At 33.2% G+C, this 20,065-nt stretch overlaps 2 protein-coding genes across 3 annotated transcripts; one reads left to right on the forward strand and one right to left on the reverse strand.

Moving 5' to 3' along the window:
* Positions 1-10,879: 10,879 nt before the first annotated feature.
* LOC133864428 (transcription factor EGL1) lies at positions 10,880-15,272 on the forward strand. 2 transcript variants are annotated; one of them, XM_062300761.1, is made up of 9 exons: positions 10,880-11,277; positions 11,968-12,225; positions 12,359-12,455; positions 12,610-12,624; positions 12,881-12,937; positions 13,056-13,955; positions 14,028-14,075; positions 14,341-14,784; positions 14,889-15,272. In XM_062300761.1, the coding sequence occupies exons 1-9, from the start codon at positions 11,153-11,155 to the stop codon at positions 14,958-14,960; spliced, it is 2,016 nt and encodes a 671-aa protein (XP_062156745.1). In that variant the 5' UTR covers positions 10,880-11,152; the 3' UTR covers positions 14,961-15,272. The 2 variants fall into 2 exon arrangements, with proteins under 2 accessions (XP_062156745.1, XP_062156746.1); XM_062300762.1 differs by lacking the exon at positions 14,028-14,075.
* A 2,357-nt stretch (positions 15,273-17,629) lies between these two features.
* On the reverse strand, positions 17,630-19,183 carry LOC133864020 (gibberellin 20-oxidase-like protein). The gene is made up of 2 exons (XM_062300201.1): positions 18,747-19,183; positions 17,630-18,622 (listed from the first exon to the last, which is right to left on the reverse strand). The coding sequence occupies exons 1-2, from the start codon at positions 19,100-19,102 to the stop codon at positions 18,013-18,015; spliced, it is 966 nt and encodes a 321-aa protein (XP_062156185.1). The 5' UTR covers positions 19,103-19,183; the 3' UTR covers positions 17,630-18,012.
* Between the last annotated feature and the right edge of the window lie 882 nt (positions 19,184-20,065).

Here is a 20,065-nt window from a genome sequence, read left to right on the forward strand (position 1 = left end):
ACGTTTATTTTTTATTAAACTAAAATATAATTTTTTATTCAAAGTTTTTATACGACATAAAATATAAGAATATGATAAAAATATATTCAACTCTCATTGTTATAAAGTCACGTTTTTAATATACAGTATTTTTTATATCATTAGAGGTAGAAAATAGTCTAAATTTGCCTAATTTAAAAATCTCAAATTTTTAAAAAATTGTAAATGATCCTTATCCTGTTAAGGAGACTAGCGCATCATCAATGGAAAGAGAAGAATGGCTTGAAAAAGTCAATGAAAATAAAAGGAAACACAAACAGTTAATGAAGGAATTTCCCTTTTTACTTTTCCAACACAAAAGTGCATGGTTGCCACGCACTTGCTTATCAAAATGACTTTCACATACGAGGGATGTTAAATATTTAAATATTTTTTTTTTTAGAATTTAGTTTTAATTTGATGTGTCATAATTTCATAAAATTTATCATTTTTGAAAATGTGTTATAATCTTATAGGATTGTAATAAATTAGATTTGAACTAAATTCTGAAAAAAATAAATAAATAAATTATATTAGGATATCTAGCATTTCTCTTTACATTTTTACTTTATGAATCTAATTTTTTTTTTCACTAACATAGAGAAGTAATTAATTATTCTTCAATTATTCATTTGTAAAACTTCTTACCTCATGCACTGTCTGTTTACATGTCATCATCTCCTTATTAACCACTAATTTCATCTAATTTTTTTAAAAAGAAAAGTAAAAACAAATTAACTTGAAAAAATAGAATCTAAATGGGCTTTTGAATTAAAGATTTGAGTTTTCCAATATGTGATTGTTGTTAGGGCGGTAAATGAGCCGAGCTTAAGTGAATTGTGCATGTGTAAGTTCGGCTCATTTAAATTTATTACGAGGCTTGAAGTCATGACAAGTTTTAAAAATTAAGCTCAAGTCGGTTAAATGAGCTCGAACTCATTACGAGTTTTAAAATTAAGCTTGGCTTGATCGATTTTGTTGTAAGTTATATAGTTTATTTAACATACAAAAAAGAGAAGTGAGCTCATTTAAAAATTAATATTACATTATATAACATATAAACAATATATATTGTATATTAAATAAACTATATAATTTACAAAAAAAATAAAAATAAATGATGTAATGATTATTAAATATCTAATGATAATATTTATAACATATAATAAAGTGATTACGTGTCATATGCCACAATGTTATATTATTATACGATCATATGGTCCTATAATCCTATTATATTATATTAATAATATGATTAAGTATTTGGATTGTCATTATATCATATGACTAACAATTAAGTTATCTATCAACAAATTAATATATGAATTATTTATTTATATATATATACAAGTCGAACCTTAATAAATGAGTCGATTCTTATACGAGCGGGTTCACTAGTTTTAATCGAATCAAACCGAGTTTATATAAGTTTGCATCGTTTAATAATCGAGCTTAATTCCATGTTCACGAGTAGCTCATTTAATAATCGATTCGAGCGCGAATCGAGTTTATTCAAACTGATCTCGAGTAAGTTCACAAGTAACTCAACTCGTTTAAACCCCTAATTGTTGTTGTCTTTTGAATTAAAGAAAGTGAAATGGCTTGAATTATGGGGGGGTTTTAAATTTCTTATTCACTAGGTTATTCACAGAATTTTCTAAACCAGGACAGCATACAGTAAATGTCCCAAATTTAATTATTTGGCTAACACATTTTTTTTTTAATTATATTTTATTATTTTTGGAATACGTGTTTGGGTTATTTTGCTAAATTTGAATCCTAATAAAGTTTTATTCAATTTTTTCCAATTTTGTCAAGGGTTTTCTATATCATCCGAACATAATTTTAAAAAATAAATTTAATCGGTATTTACAATTTTAAATATAATACAAAAAAAAAAAAATCGCACACTCAAACATGCCATAAAGTTTCATTTATTTTTCTTTCCTTTTAGTTTCTAAGCAAGTGACATGGTACTTGTTGACGTGGTATTAACATTTGGGTGTTGATATAAGTGTTAATTTGTCAAATAAGACATACGTGACAGATAAAAAAATAAAAAAAATTGTAAATTTTGACGGTAAAGTAAGAGATAACTTATTTAAAGTTTGAACAAAACTTTAAATATCTTATTGTTGAAATTGAAAACTTAATGATTAAATCTAAATAAGATAAAACGTACCGAGTAAAATATGATTTTCCCTTTAACTTATCCCATATTCAAATATAAGGTGGGTTAATAAATTCGAACCTCCATCAAAGTTCAATTATCGATTGAGTGGATCAGTGACCAAAACCCCTTGTTCCTCTTAATCCTGATCATCAGGAGGGTCACTCGATTTCTTGTTATTATTAGGATGTTCTAATTTTTGTGAAATTCAAAAAGGTCTAAGACGGCAGAATTAGGGAACTCATTTGCTTTGAATAATCTAAAAAATAACTATAATTGTTACTACAACACGTAAGCCATATCTAAACAGATAAGCCATGCAACCTCTCTAAATATTACAAAATTCAAGGACCTAATAATAATCGGTCCTCCTTAACTAAATTTATTCAAAACGTTCATTTGAGTTTGCGATTTTAAAAAGTAGTTTTTAAAAACGTAGTTAAGCATTTGACAAAATCGCACGTTAGCTTTTAAAATTATTCGTTTTTAAAAAAACACCCCATTGATTGGGATTTGAAAATGTAGTTTTTTGCATTTTTAAATCGCAATTTTTTTTAAAACGCAATTCCTTAACTGTTCATTTTATGCAATTTGATTAAAATCGCATTTTTTATCTACAAAATCACAATTTCAAATGCACCCTAATAACTGGCCCGATTAAGAGCATTTCTAGCGGGCTATTCAAATGCCTCAAAATAGTTAAATTTAACTATTATTATGTTTTTTCCAATTCAACGGATGAGGCAAATTGGCCATTTTCCTTATAGAATGAATAATGAATAGGCTTTAGAGCCTATTCACTATTTATTCTATAACTAATAAAATATTGAGAAAAACCAAAACTAAAACAATATGATATTCATGTATCCCACTCTCTCTCCCATCCACTCTTCATTATAAAAGCGTGTATAATAATACATAATATGATTACTGAAGATGAACGAAATGCTGACGATGCTAATGACATTGAATATGAACAAATCGATAAAACTCTCTATGTACAAATTTCTCACGAGCATACCCCTTGATTTATAGAATTTATTGAAAGACATGTAAACATTAGAGACAATCAAACTCATTCTCAACTAAAATTCAACCTTATTAAGCACAAGATATCCATTCTTTTTACATACTAAACTATTTAAAAGAGGTCTATGAAATACCTCGCTAAGTAAGCCTTGTGAACCTCGCATCCGACAAGTTAACGACAAAGTTGGTGTAATTCGATCAATCACTATCGATGCCAGGCAAATCGGGATTCATGGGAACGAGAACCGTACATTTTTTTCTCAGAAGAGTGGAGCGAGGGAAGGAAAGGTGGCAATTGCACGATCGATCTAAAGAATTATTAGCCTTATTGTGTATTTCTGGTTACTTTATTTTATTTTGTTTGCATGGTTTTTTTTAAAAAAAAAATAAAACAAACAGATCAATGCTTTGTTTTCATAATTTATGTAATATTGCTAGAATATTGAACCGGTGCAACATTCGTACGGTGTAACTCAATGAATGTGTGAAAATTCAATGTTTTCTCTTTCATCGAGTGATTGATTAAGATCATTTATAATTATTTGTCTGAATTTAAGAGAATTCGGACAGATCATTATAAAATACCACTTATAAAATTTAACCAAAGAAATATTAGACTACTCAACTAGGGGTGGGCAAAACTGTGCAAAACCGCCCCACCCCGCCCCGCCCTTACCGGTTTTTAGCTTGATATTTGCGGGCACGGTTTGGATTTTTGCCAAACCATGCGGGGCGAGGAGGGGTGCGGGTTTAGGATTTTTTCAACACCGAATCCCCGCCCCGCACCGGACCAACCTAAAACACCTAAAAATAAAAAACTCTAACCCCCATGTCCGGCGACCTTGGCTGTCCCTCACGAGTCACGTGACACACGCCTCACTTCAAATGAAATAAGTCACCATTTCTTCATCTTGTTAGGACTTCTAGCTTTGGATTCTTTGTCTTTGAGCAAGACTGGAGGAGGACAGCGGCTGAGATACGTTGAGACGGCGGCTGAGATATGTGAGACGGCGGCTGCAATTAGGGTTGGATGAAGTCGTCGCAGAAAAAGGAAAAGAAAGAGATGAATCGTTACATGAAGGCCTGAAGGGTAAAATAGTAAATGAGGGAACGTTGGAAGAAGCTAGAAGCCATGTAGAGGATGCAGATGAACTTTTTTTTTCAAAGTGTTTTGCAGCTGTTAGTCACTCTCCAAACGGTGCGTTTTGTTTGATAAACCACTCATACGGTGCGTTTAGCCTAAAAATGTAAAAACGCAACACTTTGCCCTTAATCTAGAATCTTCTTCTTTTTCCATCTTTGATCTCTCTGCAGAGTACAGAGTCTTCTCCGTCTTTCTCGCATTCACTAACTCCTCCACTTCTTCTTCGTCTTTTTCTGGTTCTTCTAGCCTTCTAGGGTTTGCGGAATGGTGAGTCGGCGACTATGGAGAGCTCAAAGCTTGATAGGCGTGGCTGTCGTCTGCGTTGAAGATCGAATTGGACCAAATCAAGTCCAAGATCCAAACCCTTGTTTTCAAACCTTAGTGTTAGTGGCTTCTTTTTCAGTTTTTATTTTTGATTTCTACATATGTGTATTGTGTTTTCTGTTTGGTTGCTGAGAATCTGAGATGCTCAGAGGATTTCACACGAAAACCCGCCCCGCCCAACCCGTACCACACGGATTCTCCTATTTTTGTGCGATTTGCGGGTGAAAAATTATTAACTCGCAGGGGCTCGGAGCGGGAGCAAAAAGAGTGAAAATTCGCCTCGCCTCGCCTCGTCCCGCCCCGTGCACATCCCGATACTCAACCACGTATTCTGTAAATTGGTAAATTAATAATTAGTAAATTGGTAACTTATCGGGACGGGATGCACAGCATCTTGGTAAATTGGTAATTCGACAGCCTCGTACTCCGTAAAAGCAGTAACCTTATATGATGATTAAAAAGTATTTATCCGATTGAAAAAGAGGGCCACGGGATTACTTGTTGACCAATCTCTTTGGCTGCTTTCTCACGTGGACCTTCTCGAATATCGTGTCACGGTATTAATTAATAAATAAACGGAGGTACTAATTATTATAGAAAACGAGGTCGTCTTAATCGAAGCCCTCATAAATGCGGTTTGTCTTATTTTAATAAAGACAACTATATATAGTACGGTGTTCACTGAGGAATAGCATCATTTTCATTAATTTATGGTCAAGATTAAAGTTTAGAGATTTAATAGTGTTTATACTATTATATAGTAAATATGTTATGAAACCATTTATTTTTATTTTTTTAAATAACTTATATATATATATATATATATATATATATATATATCATTAAATATAATCAAATAAAATTTTAAATATAAAATGATTTTTCTCCTGTTCACTTTTAAGGGGGTCTAGCACAAAGAACTTCAAAAAGTACAACTCCAAAGGAGTAGACATCATATTTTTCTGTCAACTTTACGGTATTAAAGTATTCTGGATCAAGATAACCAACGCTACCCTTTACAGCCATGGTGCACAACAGTTGCAAGCACTTTCAGAGACATGGGTAAGACATATATGGTGAGTGTCTCTACAAACCTGCACAAGGACTCAAGGAGTCTCTTTTCCTTTCATTTTTAACTTGGGATAGAAGAATAGTGACAGATAGAAAGTAGTGTACTCTATAAATAAACGTGAACAATAGGACAAGTTATGGTGAACGGGGAGATCTAGGAACAAGATATAAGACAGATATGTTAGGGTTTCCATGTCAATCATATCGTACCATGATGGGTTACAGTTTTAATTTAAAATAATTATATATAATTAATGATATAAGGTAACGACACTCTGATAGACAACCTGCGACAGAAAGCCACATGGATGCAAAAAAAAAAGAAGAAAGAAAAAAATACAGTAAAATTTATATATTTGAAAAAAATTATTTTACCCCAGTTTTTTTGGGGTTACAATAATTATGGGGTTGAAAAGATTTTGGAGGACAAACATAAATATTCGTCATAGACCAATCATGCACTCATGCACTCTTACCTCCTCACATATATATGTCCCGTGATTGTCTGGATATTTCATTTTTTTTTCTCTCGGACTTTTCCTCCCCTTTGTTTTCTTCTTTGAATACGTGAAACTACAACAAAGAGAACAAAAACATAGCAAGAAACAAAAGCAGGAGGATGGAGACGAAAATAATGGCCACGGGAAATAGTAACTGATCGATCTGTACTGCTGCATGCAGCAACTTAACCACTTGGACTGGAATATAATCCATCTTCATTCCTCCCACAGATCCGGAGACAATACGTTAAAACAAACAACATTTGTGCCATAAACCTACGTACGTGTCTCATATTCAAACACTACTAGTAATATGTTTGGATTAATAGCTAGCTAGCCATTAAAATTGTGCAATAAATATATATTTGGATTAATTAAAAAAGATGAATTTTATTGTATATAAGGTGCTATATATAAATATATGTGTGTGTGTGTGAGAGCTAGAGAGATTAATATTTTTATCCTCTCAAACTTTACGTGGCTTTTAAATCATCATTGGTCCAAAATTAATTCAATAGTGAGCGATACTAAATTCAATGATGGTTTTAAAAGTCACTTCAACTTTGAGATAATAAAAATAAGATAAAAAGATGGATCCTAGCATTACTCGGTATATATATATATATATATATATATATATATATATATATATATATATATATATATATATATATATATATATATATATATATATATATATATATATATATAATAATAATAATAATAATAATTACCACTTGTTAAGTTCCATGTAATATTTCTCAAATATTAAAGAGAAATGTTATTTAGTATATTCCTATACAATTAGATGATGTGACAGCAAAAATTAGCATTTGGATTAGCAAAGACTTTATGAAAAGAAAAATCAATTGTTGATTTTCACTGTCACATCATCTCAATTATATAATAGTCCACTAAATATCATTTGTCCAAATTAAAACGCAAGCATGTCTCATAAACTACATAATAATGTCAGTTTGTACAAGAGCTTGTTGCCAAAAAAGAAAAAAAAAAAAAATCAGTTTGAAGCATTTATTCATGGATCAAAAGGGTTAATAACTCTAGATTAATGCTTGAGAACACTTTTTTATTCATATTTCATTAGGATAAAAAAGTGTTTCCTTGCAATAAGTGGAAATGGGAAAACTCTTCACCGATGTAATCCAGATAAAAATGTGTTTCCAAGCATTACGCATAACTATAATTCGTTATATTGTATTTATTTATTTTTTTTTTCTCCTTCCGGTGGTCAAGTAATATTCTAAACCAAACCCTCATAATATGTATTAGAGGTTGTTTACTAGGCATTTGGATCCTCTCCAATTCATTTTTGTCCGTTTACTAGACCTATAGGTCGTAGTTGTACTAACACTTAGTTTGAGATTGCTTTAAAGAACTTAAAAAGTATTTTTAATTAGCACATAGAAAGTTTTGCAAAACAAAATTTGGTATGTTTGCTAGAAAAAAAACTCAAAAGGTACTTATTTAATTTTTTTGCTCTAAAAAACAAGAAGCCAAAAATGCACTTTTAAGAAAATCTTAAAAAATGATAAAGCATTTTTTATATATAAAAAATAAATTTTTCAACACAATTTCAAATAGACTCTTATTAATTCTCTAGGGTAATGTTTGGACTATTATTGTTGGTATCACCGACATCGCACAAGTTAGCTTAAGATTGAGCAGATAATTGTGACCGGTAGGCTTTAAATATTAGAATCGTCTACAATTATTTGTTCGGATTTGAAAAACTTCGGATATGTGATTATGAGATATCACTTATGAGACCAAATTGACAAATTAAAAATTGAGCTGCCCAGTCATTTATTCGGTTAGGTGCATGAGTCCCATAAATAATCTCTCACGATAACTTGTCCGAGATCTTTTAAATTTAAATAAATAATTATAGACGATCATAATCCAAGATTTAAGGAGATTTGACTTGAGTACAGTAAAATAAAAATAAACATAAATTAGGTAGTTTTTTTGGAATTGGTTTAGAATTACGTACTTAGAGAGCGAATATAAAAAGATTTTGGGGTCCAAACAAGACGTCAAAAGACAAACAAAAGGAGTGGTTTTATGCACAAGTTGACAATTCATGATGGCACCCATGTCCTCCCCCCCTGCCCCCCTGCCTGGCCCCTCCAATAATGAAAACCAGCTCCTTCCTAATAAACACTGCTTGAAAAATTCCAAGCCATTATTAATTAAAGCCTTGTTCTGCGCACCCCTGCTTCTTACTTTTTATGCCCACCCTCTTCATCTTGAGCTCCACATTTTGTGTGACATAATCATTTACCCACCTCACCCCCAACAATCCACAAACTCATATGAAAAAGGCCTTTCTTAGCACACCACTTTACTTGCTTTAAGTGTATATAAGCTTTGCTTATATCTCTCTTTAACTTATGTAATTGCTTTGTATAACCATTAGAGAGAATTAAGTTATTTGTTTGATTTATTATTATTTTTTTTATTTATAATTATGTTAGCATTGTTATAATTTGTTTTAGGTTTATTGTTAAAGAGTTCACCCCTTTTTCGTTCATATGATCACCCACATTTTTTTTTTCTTTTGGATCAAGATCGGGAAGGATCCTCTCCTGTAACGCTTTTTCTTATTCAATTAGATAAAAAAATAAAAATAAAAAAGGAGTAAATTTCGCTTAAACCCTAGGGCTTTCCATCCTGAATTTCACTTTAAAGGTAGACCCATTTCCATTTTCCACTACTATTAAATCTTTAAAATTTAATCTCATAACATAAAAATAAATATTTTCTATTTCACTCCAAATAAAGCTGAAAATATCTTATTCCGTAGGGAGAACTTGAATGAGAAACTCTAAATACCATACCTTTATTTTATCTCATCTCGCTTAGCTAATATGACAGCGCCCATTTAACTTTTGTTAATGATCTAGATTTGGCTTAGGTATAGAAGATCTTCGAATTTGGCTTATCAATGGTTTAGATTTAATTTCAAGTTTTTATTAGAAGAGGAGAAAGTAAAATTAAGTATGGACTATATTGAGTGAAATTACAGCACACATGCTGTAGTTTTTTTTTTTATTAAAAAAAAAAAATTTACAGCACCTAATCCAAATCTAATATTTCTTATAGTTTTCTTAACGGTCAAGATTTAATTCCACTTTCTTTATTTTTGTGAAAAATTTGAAATTAAATCTGAACCGTTGTTTGAAAATACTATAGAAGATATATATGCTGTAATTTTTTTTTTTTTTTTTTTTTTTTTTTAACAACATGTAAACCAAATCCAATATATATATAGCATTACTCCTTGGCAAATAATTGGAAGGGAAAGTATCTTACAAAATTCAATTAATTATATTCCCTCAAATGTATAAATTTGGAGTTTGGACCATTCATTTGGAATACATCTTAATCACAGAGAGAGTAGAAACAAAATAGGTTATACATTTTTATTGCACATTGCTTGTAAATAAAGAATCTCATAGCAGTCCAAGCTCATGTGAGTAGGGTTAAGATTTTTTCGGGTTGAAAGGAAGCGGAGAGAAGTTAGTCCTTTATATATAGAGATATTTTTGTAATTTTACACTATGTAATATTACAAAAATATCTCTGTGTATAAAATACAGAATCCTCTCCAATTAATTTGAAAATTATAAAAATATTTTTATATATAAAGGTCCGACTCCCCTCCGATCGAAGGAGAGGATCTGATGCACGTGAGCAGCCCCACTTTAACAATGTGCTCACAGAAAAGAATAGGATAAAAACAATTTCTTTTTATTTTATTCTATCTTTTGCTGTACAGGGACAAGTAAACGTGGTAGTTTTCTGTCAAAAAAAAAAAAAAAATAAAAATAAAAAAAATCAACTGTTGTGATAAAATAAAAGATTTGCCTTTAAGAGGACCCAAACAAGAAAAGTTACTATAATACAGCTGCAGGCCGGACAATTGGCATGCCCCACCTGGCCACCTCCCTTTACCATGTGGTGTTCAAATACTCTGATTTTCTTGGTGTCATATTTCAATGACTATGATTTGATATTCAAAGTACCTGGCCTTTGTTGGATAAGCAAAGTCCTATTTTTTCTTTTTTTACCCTATTGTCAAATTATTAATATTTTTATGTTATTATTGTAGATTCTGGCCTGTCAGAAGAAATAAAGTGAAAATAATAATAACTTGAATATTAAAATATCAGAACTAAGAAAAAAAAAAAACGGCATCAATTTTTTTTTTTGTTACTTGTTCATTAATGAACTTTATTGTCACTTTTTTTTTTTTTTTTTTTTAATAAAAAAAGAAGAAGATAAGGTTTACATTTTATAAACTTCATTTATCACTTTTCTTTTATGAATTACTTAAAGTTAAAACAAAAACTATTTTTTAAGTACATATGTAGCATAGGCTGCATAGCATAGCCTGATGCACGTACAAATTAAAAAAAAAAAATTCATAAATGGTAACAGAGCCAAAAAGGCAGATTCTTGTGTAATCTTAGGAAAATTTAGATTTGTATTTTTATTTATTTATTTATTTTTTTCTTTTGCTTTTGCTTTTACAATTTTTTTTTTTTTTTTTTGGGCTTTATAAACTTTCAATTGGCTCCTGGTTTTTCAACGTCAGAGCTCAGAAGCCATAGCACAGCCTTCTGGTCATCTGTCAAAAGAAACCGTACCAGACCACCTCACTGAAGGCAGCTCCAAGTTGGTCTGAGCTACTATCATTGATCGGTTGTTTCAGCCATGAATTGTTGACAGAGAACCCAATTGGATTGTTTTTTTTTTTTTTTTTTTTTTCACTCTGCTGAAAGCAAATATCTATCACAACTAGATCAGCTGGAAAACTGGAACCAATGGCCTTCTAAATTCTGTAAGATCAACTTAAGAGTTACCTGCTAGGAAATGGCTAATGGAAGTCAAACCCATGATGGTGTGCCAGAAAACCTAAGGAAACAGCTTGCTGTTGCTGTGAGGAGTGTCCAGTGGAGCTATGCAATTTTCTGGTCACTGTCAACAACACAGCAAGGGTATTACCTCTCTTCTGTTTTTGTATATCATTTTCTGTCTTGTTTTAGCCATGGTGTTTCATTTCCTCCCACCAGTATATATTATTCCCGTGCAAATCTTGTTTCGTTACTTCCACATCAGGGTTTGTATAGATATTTGGAATCTACTGTAAATGATCACCTCCTTTCTTTAGCACTGGAGAAGTGTTACCCAAAATGGGAACTTTCTTTCAAAGCAAGCTCAGAGTAGTCTTTATAATTATTGTCTGTGTTTTTGTAACAAATGGTATGATGTAGTTCTCTGCAGAAGAATTTGATGGAAGTAGAATATGGTCATTGTTTGAGCTTAGCACTGCCTTTTGGTGAAAATTAGTCATGGGTATGGAATTTAAATTGGTCTATAAGAAAGGAAAGTGAGATTTCAAGGCATCCAGTTCAGCTTAAATCCATTGAAAGTTGTTTTCTTCTTTGAAAGGAATATATCTTTGAAAAGGAAAGTTGAAAAATGAAAAATGAAAACTTTATCTCATGGAAAATGCTTCCCTTGGCATTCGAACAAGTTAAGCCACGTGCAATCTATTCCCCTGGGTACATGTGTTTCCCTTGAGTGTTACTGTAGGAGTTTGACATAAAATAATCAAGATACATGCGTTTTCATTCACATTTTTTATGGCTTACTTTAAGAAGATATGTTGTGATTAATATTTTTAGGGTACTGGAATGGGGAGATGGGTACTACAATGGAGACATCAAGACTAGAAAAACAGTCCAAGCGATGGAACTTAAGGCTGATAAAATAGGCTTACAGAGGAGTGAGCAATTGAGAGAACTTTACCTGTCTCTTTTGGAAGGTGAAACCGACCAACAACAAGCTAAGAGGCCTTCTGTAGCATTGTCTCCAGAGGATCTCTCAGATGCTGAGTGGTATTACTTGGTTTGCATGTCCTTTTCATTCAGTCCTGGCCAAGGGTACTAATCTTTTCTACTGATCTAAGCTCATGGTTTCCCTTTGTAATATTTCTCAATGTCTCTATAATTTTTATTTTTTTTTGAGTTATATATGCTTCATATTTTGATATTTCTTCCTGCTGTTGTTGCACAGTTTGCCAGGAACAGCATTAGAAAATGGTCAAACCATCTGGTTAAGCGATGCTCAATATGCGGATAGTAAAGTATTCTCTAGATCTTTGCTGGCTAAGGTTGGTTTTCTTTGGCAGATATATAGTTCTTTCAAATTTATCACTGTTTCAACCGGTAATTTAGCCATTTTATGTTATAAGCAGCCAAAGGAACTGACTTTCTGTGTTTTCTGTGTGAACTTCTTTTGCCATAACTGCGCATCGATGCTTTTAGAGTGCATCTATTCAGGTATGAAAATTTCTCTTGTAAAAATTGGAAAGAACCATGTATAGTTTTCTATTTGGGTTTGCCCAGTTTGACTCCTACACTTGGAATTTAAATGCAATTTATAAAACTTAGACAGATAAATTAAATCCGGATGTGTTTAGTATTAGCAACAGTTTTTAAGATGCTATTCGTGTATAATAAATCTACTCAGGCAACAATGTGTTCTTTTCTGGTTTCGGACATCTTCGTGACATAGTACGTTGTTTCTGTTTTGCAGACTGTTGTATGTTTTCCCTATCTGGGGGGTGTGATTGAGCTAGGTGTAACTGAACTGGTAATATTTTTTGTGGAATTAGAATCCTGAATTTTTCAGTTTTCCATTTACAAATTTATGCAGCAGTACAACTCATCCCCGTATTAAGTGTTCTTCTCCGTTTTTGTGCTATCTTAAGGTCTCAGAGGATCCTAGTCTCCTTCAACACATCAAAGCCTCCTTATTGGAGTTGTCAAAGCCTGTTTGTTCTGACAAATCTTCTTCTGCTCCTCACAAAGCAGATGATGATAGAGATCCAATGTGTGCCAAGGTTAACCTTGAAATAATGAATACTTTGCCTTTGGAGAACATATATTCCTCCACAGAAGACATCAAGTTTGATCAGGAAGGAATCGGTGAATTAGGTGGACAAATCCATGAAGAAATCAACATGGATTCTCCTGATGAATGTTCCAATGGCTGTGAGCACAATTACCAGACGGAAGACTCCTTCATGCTTGAAGGTGTTAATGGTGTGGCTTCTCAAGTTCAGAGCTGGCATTTCATGGATGATGACTTAAGCAATGGTGTTCAAGATTCCATGAATTCCAGTGACTGTATATCTGAAGCTTTTGTGAATCAACAAAAGGCTATCTCTGTTCCCGCGCGTGGAAATGTAAACCGCAGTCATTTGCAAGAACTTCAAAACTCCAATCATGCAAAACTAAGTTCCTTGGATCTTGAATCTGATGATGACTTGCACTACAGAAGAATTATTTCTGCTATTCTGGGAAGCTCACCTCAGTTGATTGAAAACCCATGTTTGCGCGATCGCAAATCCAGTTTTCTGAGTTGGAAAAATGTAGCAATTAATGATGCTCATAGGCCACATGTACAGCAGAGAATGCTAAAAAAGATTTTATTCACAGTCCCTTTGATGTATGGTGGTTGCTCTCTCAGGTCCCCAAAGGAAAATGGTGGAAAAGATTGGGTGCGAAAATTGAAAAGTGATGATATTTGCATAGGACATATTTCAGATAATAGAAGAGAGAATGAAAACTTTCTGGTTCTCAGGTCAATGGTTCCTTCTATCAGTGAGGTAATTCAATTGTCATTTACTGGAGATTATGTTACAATTGGTCATAACTGAAAGGATCATTTTCTTCTTTAGGATTCTTTCACTTTGACAAACTTCTCTACATTTTTGTGGAAGTCTCAGGTATTCACAGCTTGACATTGAGTGCTTAAACCGAATATACTCTCATATAGTCAATCAGTTCTCAAGGTTTTCACAATGGTTTTAACTATATAAGAAACAATACTTGTTATTATGTTAAGGAAAAAGGCATATAATGATGTTATCTGGTTTAGTCAATAGCACTTGCTATGAAGTATCTTCTCAAAAATTATTTCCTTGAATCAAATACTATTAATTGAGTTTCTTACCATGTTCTATTATAATCCACTTGATCATGTTTATGCAGATTGACAAAGCATCAGTTCTCAGTGACACAATTAAATACATGAAAGTGCTTGAGGCAAGGGTAGAAGAGTTGGAATCTTGCATGGATTCAGTAGATTTTGAAGCAAGGGCCAGAAGGAAATACCTGGACATGGTAGAGCAGATATCAGATAACTATGACAAGAAAAAGATTGATAATGGCAGGAAGTCTTGGATAAACAAGAGGAAGGCTTGTGACATTGATGAAACTGACACCGAGCTCAACAGAGCTGTTCCCGAAGACGGCCTACCGTTAGACGTGAAAGTCAGCATTAAAGAGCAGGAGGTTCTGATTGAGATGAGATGTCCTTATAGAGAATATATTTTGCTTGATGTCATGGATGCCATAAATAATCTGCACTTGGATGCACACTCAGTTCAATCATCCGCTCCTAATGGCATTCTGACATTGACCTTAAAATCTAAGGTTTGTCCTCCATGCTGATCTAGGGAGACTCCAGAAGTTATTTTTCCTTTAAGTTGCTTCCAAATGCAAACTCCTGAATGTTGATTCTTTTGACTTGGTTCCAGTTTCGAGGAGCAGCAATTGCACCCGTGGGAATGATCAAACGGGCGCTCTGGAAAATTGCTTGCAAGTGTTGAGAAGCCATATTGAAGCTAGTTATTAGCAACTTGTATTTGTAGGATTCCTCAGTTTAGCAGTCTTAGTTTCTTAGTTTTTTTTTTTTTTTTTTTTGGTGTAACGTAATAGTTTTTGGAGAACTTTGATATCTACTCCCTAACATGCATTCCATAACAATCAGTTCTCAACCTTAAAAGAAGCCAATAAGCTTTGGCCAATGGCTTGTCTGAATGATGGAGAACCAAACCCTTCAATGTAATTTATGTACCATGAGCTAATGTGTTGAACATCTAAATAAATCACTCTAATTTATATGGTAGTTTGTCTTTTTATTGCAAGGTACAACTGATTGTTTCTGCAAAAGAAGATTTTTGAAAGGTTGGACTGGTCGATGGGCCACCTGCAAGACAAGAAAACGACCACTAGAGTGGCGTAAGTTGGGGCTCGGCGGAGAGCCGCCTACGGTTAAGTTAGTAGAGAATTTATAGAGATTATGTAGAATATACAGTTTAGGGAGAAAATGGACTCTAATCTTATTTGGGATGGCCTTCTTCCTCCATTATCTTAGACTCCTTGTTAACTGCCAGTTGTTGGGCTTATATTATTGTTGAGACTAATAGACTTTTTAGCCTTTCTTATGATTGGGTCTTTAGGTGTCAATTGGGCCGAGGCCTTGAGCGATGGGCTTATTTATAGTATCACCAGTTTCTTTATTACAAGTGCTAATAAACTCATGTTCCTTGTTCTTAACATTTACCCAAATCCTCTCAAAGCAATTAATTTTTCTGTTTATTTATTTTCCTTTCATTTCTAATTTTCAAGCATATAAATTCTTTGATTCCTTTATTTATTTTTATTATTATATAGTAATAACCCATAAGCATAAATCCCCAATGGGTTGGACACTTGGACCAAGGCCTTTGTAGCATCCCATTAGGTCTAAGATTTGAATTCACCTAAGTGCAAACAATTTTTTGGGCCATGCCCGCTACGAAGCCGAGTTTTACCCGATCCATGCGGGGGGGCGTCTTGCATAGGTCCAAAGTTTGCCCTTTTAAGAGTTGGTACATGAAATAACCCTGCATTGATGTGTTTCCTGTTAAAAAAAAAATAAAATAAACAACAACAACCCATAAGCATCTAAATTTTAAGAAAACTAATTGTAAGACACATATAGTCCAACCAATGAAAATCCCAATTTGGGAATCCACTGTTAGACTGCAAGCAAGCAAATGAATGCCCAAAACCGTTGATGATTTGACTAACCCTATGATTAGACTTATTAAGTAGCCTTTGCGGCTTAACCAAATCACACACTGCTGTAAAAATAGGACATGATTAGCGTATGCTTTATTGTATATCATTGACTATATATATATATATATATATGCATGATCGATCATATGGGTGATCTGCAAAACAGTGACAAGTTGTCAAATGCCAACTTCACGCATTAACAAATAAACAATCCTTTGATTAATTCTTCAAGAAACATTATAATTAAGAAATATTAAAATGTTGATTAAGCAACATTAAATTTCATCTATGCATTCATGCTTGTTATTTGGATATTCCAATCTTGATTATAATATGAGCATGTGATCTGCATGTAATGAATTCTATGATGCATTAAATGTATAATGTATTTTGCACTAAATGTATCTTATTGAAGCAAAGGCTTAAGATTATACTGTCGATTGAATGGATTTTGTGTTCTTGCTTACCAAATTACCAAAGCCCAAGTTCAAATAGTTACCAAATGATAAGAATGTTAATTCTATAATAAACATGTCAGAATATTAGGACATAAATAGAAAATTGTTAAAGCATTTTCAAAATTAATATGTATATATATATATTTATTTTGTGTCTTGAAAATGTTTTAGCATTTATAAGGCCCACATGGAAAAAAATAGAAAGTGTAGTTAGCATTTATAAGGCCCAACACACTTTAAGCATTTAAAGTAATGCTTTGGTGTATGCACTTATGTGTATACTCTAATATGGTGGGAAGCACTGGACGCGCGTGGTAGTGGGCTGTAGGGTGCTAAGGCGCACTTAGCACCAAGCGTTCTAATCATGACCATACAATTTTGGATGGTCATGATCATTTGATCTGGTGGTTTAATCTATACTATAGGATGTTTTTTAGGTAGATCCAATAAGAGTGGTTTTTTTTTTTTTTGGAAATTGCAGTCCATTTCTATTAGAATAGGCTGAATAGTTATTCCTCTTCGTAAGGGGATAGTTATTCCAATAAATAGACCCCTACCAAACAAAAATAGGAATAGTCATTCCATTCTAAGGATCTATTTCGTAAACCAAACGAGGCCTTAGTCATACATATTCTGGCAAAAACAGATTAATCAGATTAAAACCTAGGAAGGCCATTTGTGAGAAACCCAAGTACTTCTAATTAAATAACCTAGGGGATGACAGACAACCAACAAACATGAATTAAGTAGTATATTTGTGACTTCATCTTCCTTAAATAATGGATGTTAAGTTTTATATAGCACATAATAGTTTAAAAACTTCAACGTGGAACTAAAATAATGGGAGAAAAAAATTTAAACATTCCATGAGAATGCATTTTTTTGGTCAAAGTTGGTTAAGTTGTTGATCAAGCATTTTGTTTTTAGATCGACATGTTCTGAAAGGAAAATAAACAAAGAAAAGACTTTCCAGATGCTTTTGTAGCTAGCTTTTATTCTATCTTCATTCAATGATAAGTACATAAAATACAAGAATAACATATGATAAACAAATGCATAAGTTGGAAGTTGTAATTCCAACTGCACAACCTTTTCCCCTATCAACAACCAACAGGTCAAAGCTCTCCAAACTCAACTAACTCCCACTCTGTTCTCTTCCACAACTTTCCCTGCATACTGCAGGCAAAAGAAAAAAAGGAAGGAAAAGTGGAACATACAAATTCAGTCACTAACATCACATACTTTAAAGCACAAAAAGAAGCCTTGCCTGAGGCCTTATACACAAGCCCCAGCTTCAATATCTTCATGGAAATTATCAAACATATGATCTACACACATTAAAAACGACTTTATATTTTCAACCATCAATCTGGGGTTCAAGCCCTGCAAAATCTCTGACTGTAAACCCAACCTTTTCAAACTTCCCCCTCTCATTGCTCTCTCTGAATTTCAAGTAATCTAAGCAAACAAATGGCTTGTAAAGCCTCTTCTTTTCTTCTCCTACAACTTCATCAGGGGCCAAAATCACCTTCTCATCCTCAAAGCACCAAAAGAAAGCTAGAGAAAAGCGGTTTGCTGGTTGCTTTAAAATGACACGATGTTCGGATGATCTCAGCTTCTCATTGCTCCAAGCTTGCAACATATCACCTATGTTCACAACCAGGGTCCCTTCACATGGCCTTATGTCCATCCACTTGCCCTCCTCTGATCTCACTTGAAGCCCTCCTATTTCATCTTGACAGACAATTGTCACACAACTCATATCAGTATGCATTCCAAGCCCCTCAACATCATCTTCCAAACTCCCTGGAGGTGAGTAGTTATTTATTCTCATATATCCATGGCAATTCTTGAATTCAGACTCATAATATTTCTCCTCAAAACCATCCCCTAAACTCAAGAGCAATACCTTTAAGATTGCCTTTGACAATTCTGCCATCTTGCTTCCACATTCCTGTAATATCACACTATCAGAAAGAATAGATTATTAAGGAAAGGAAAATTTCTTAATCAAGTAAGATAAGAAACAGGCATAAATAAAAAATACAGAAGTAGAAAGCACAAGAGGATGGATATCTTTTTATATATTACCTGAATTCAGAGTTCTCTTGGGAAAAGAGGATATCTGCAGAACTTTGGGCAGAGGCAAAGAAGTTTGGCCCGGAAACTCTAAGGCTCTCAAAGTATGGAGAGGCAATGAAATGAGGAGTATAAGTTTTGATGGAAGATAAAGGACCAAGCTTAATTTTAGTGTCAGAAGGTAGCCTGAAGAGGTCTTTTGAGAGCAAATAGAGTTTTCTGTAGAAATCTATGGAGATTCCATGATTAATAATGTGGAAGAAACCCCATTTTTTGCAGGCTTCTGATAGGCTGGACAGGAAAGATGGGTCTAGTGGCTGAGAAATGTCTAAGATGGGAAGTTCTACAGAAGTTTGGGATTCAGACATTATGTCTAGAAAGATTATAGAGAAAAGGCATGGTTTGTCCACCTATGTTGGGCTATTAAATAGATGGTAGGTTATAGCCTAAGAAGAGAGAGACTTGCGCACGCATACGCATGTGGACAAGAGAGATTAAGACACCAATTCTACAAGTTGATCATACTTGTATGCAAATTCAGAATTAAGGCACCATCTAATTAAGTAATGCAGATGATCAATACACGAGTCGGTGCGTTAAATTATTACTTGTTTTAAAAGTTTAAATTGATATAAAATTGTTAATTTAATCATTTAATTTATATTCTAACACAATGGCCAAGGCGGACTTAGCTAGCTACTTTATATATATGTTGGGTCGTGGATATATATTAGTTATACATTTGTACAAAAATGACAATCCATACAGAAAAGAAAGGACAATTACCCTCATGCTATATCACAACCATTTGAAAAGGATTTGTAGCATAACCTAATTATAATGAAAAAGAAGCCGCCTTTAAGATTTGACTATATTAACTTTGATTTTAAGTTGTTTAGTGCAGCTAGTCAACGTAAGTTTAAATTCATTTAATTTTCAGTTATGTGGAGCAAAGACAGGCTGTGAAGGAGGTAGCCTGCCTGCTTGAGTATTAAGATCTACTTAAATATATGCTGTTCTGCTTGGATTCTTCTGGACAAAGTATTGACCAGCCATACTTCATGGTCACTAACCATGTAGAGCTTGAAAACCGCTCCTCAAGAGAAATGGACCACAATACCCTTGATATAAACGATCAAAATATAACTACATGGATACCCTTTTACCAACTTAACATTAAAATGGTTATAGGAATTGAGATTCCCTACAATAACTTTCATTTAATTTATGTATAACACTCTCTCTTACGTGTGGGTAACAGGCTCAAATTTTTCACAAGGTTCGAACTCAAGACATTTACTTTGATACTATGTTAAATAACCACTTATTTC

The sequence above is a fragment of the Alnus glutinosa genome, chromosome 3 (genome assembly GCF_958979055.1).
Source record: "Alnus glutinosa chromosome 3, dhAlnGlut1.1, whole genome shotgun sequence".
NCBI classification, from domain to species: domain Eukaryota; kingdom Viridiplantae; phylum Streptophyta; class Magnoliopsida; order Fagales; family Betulaceae; genus Alnus; species Alnus glutinosa.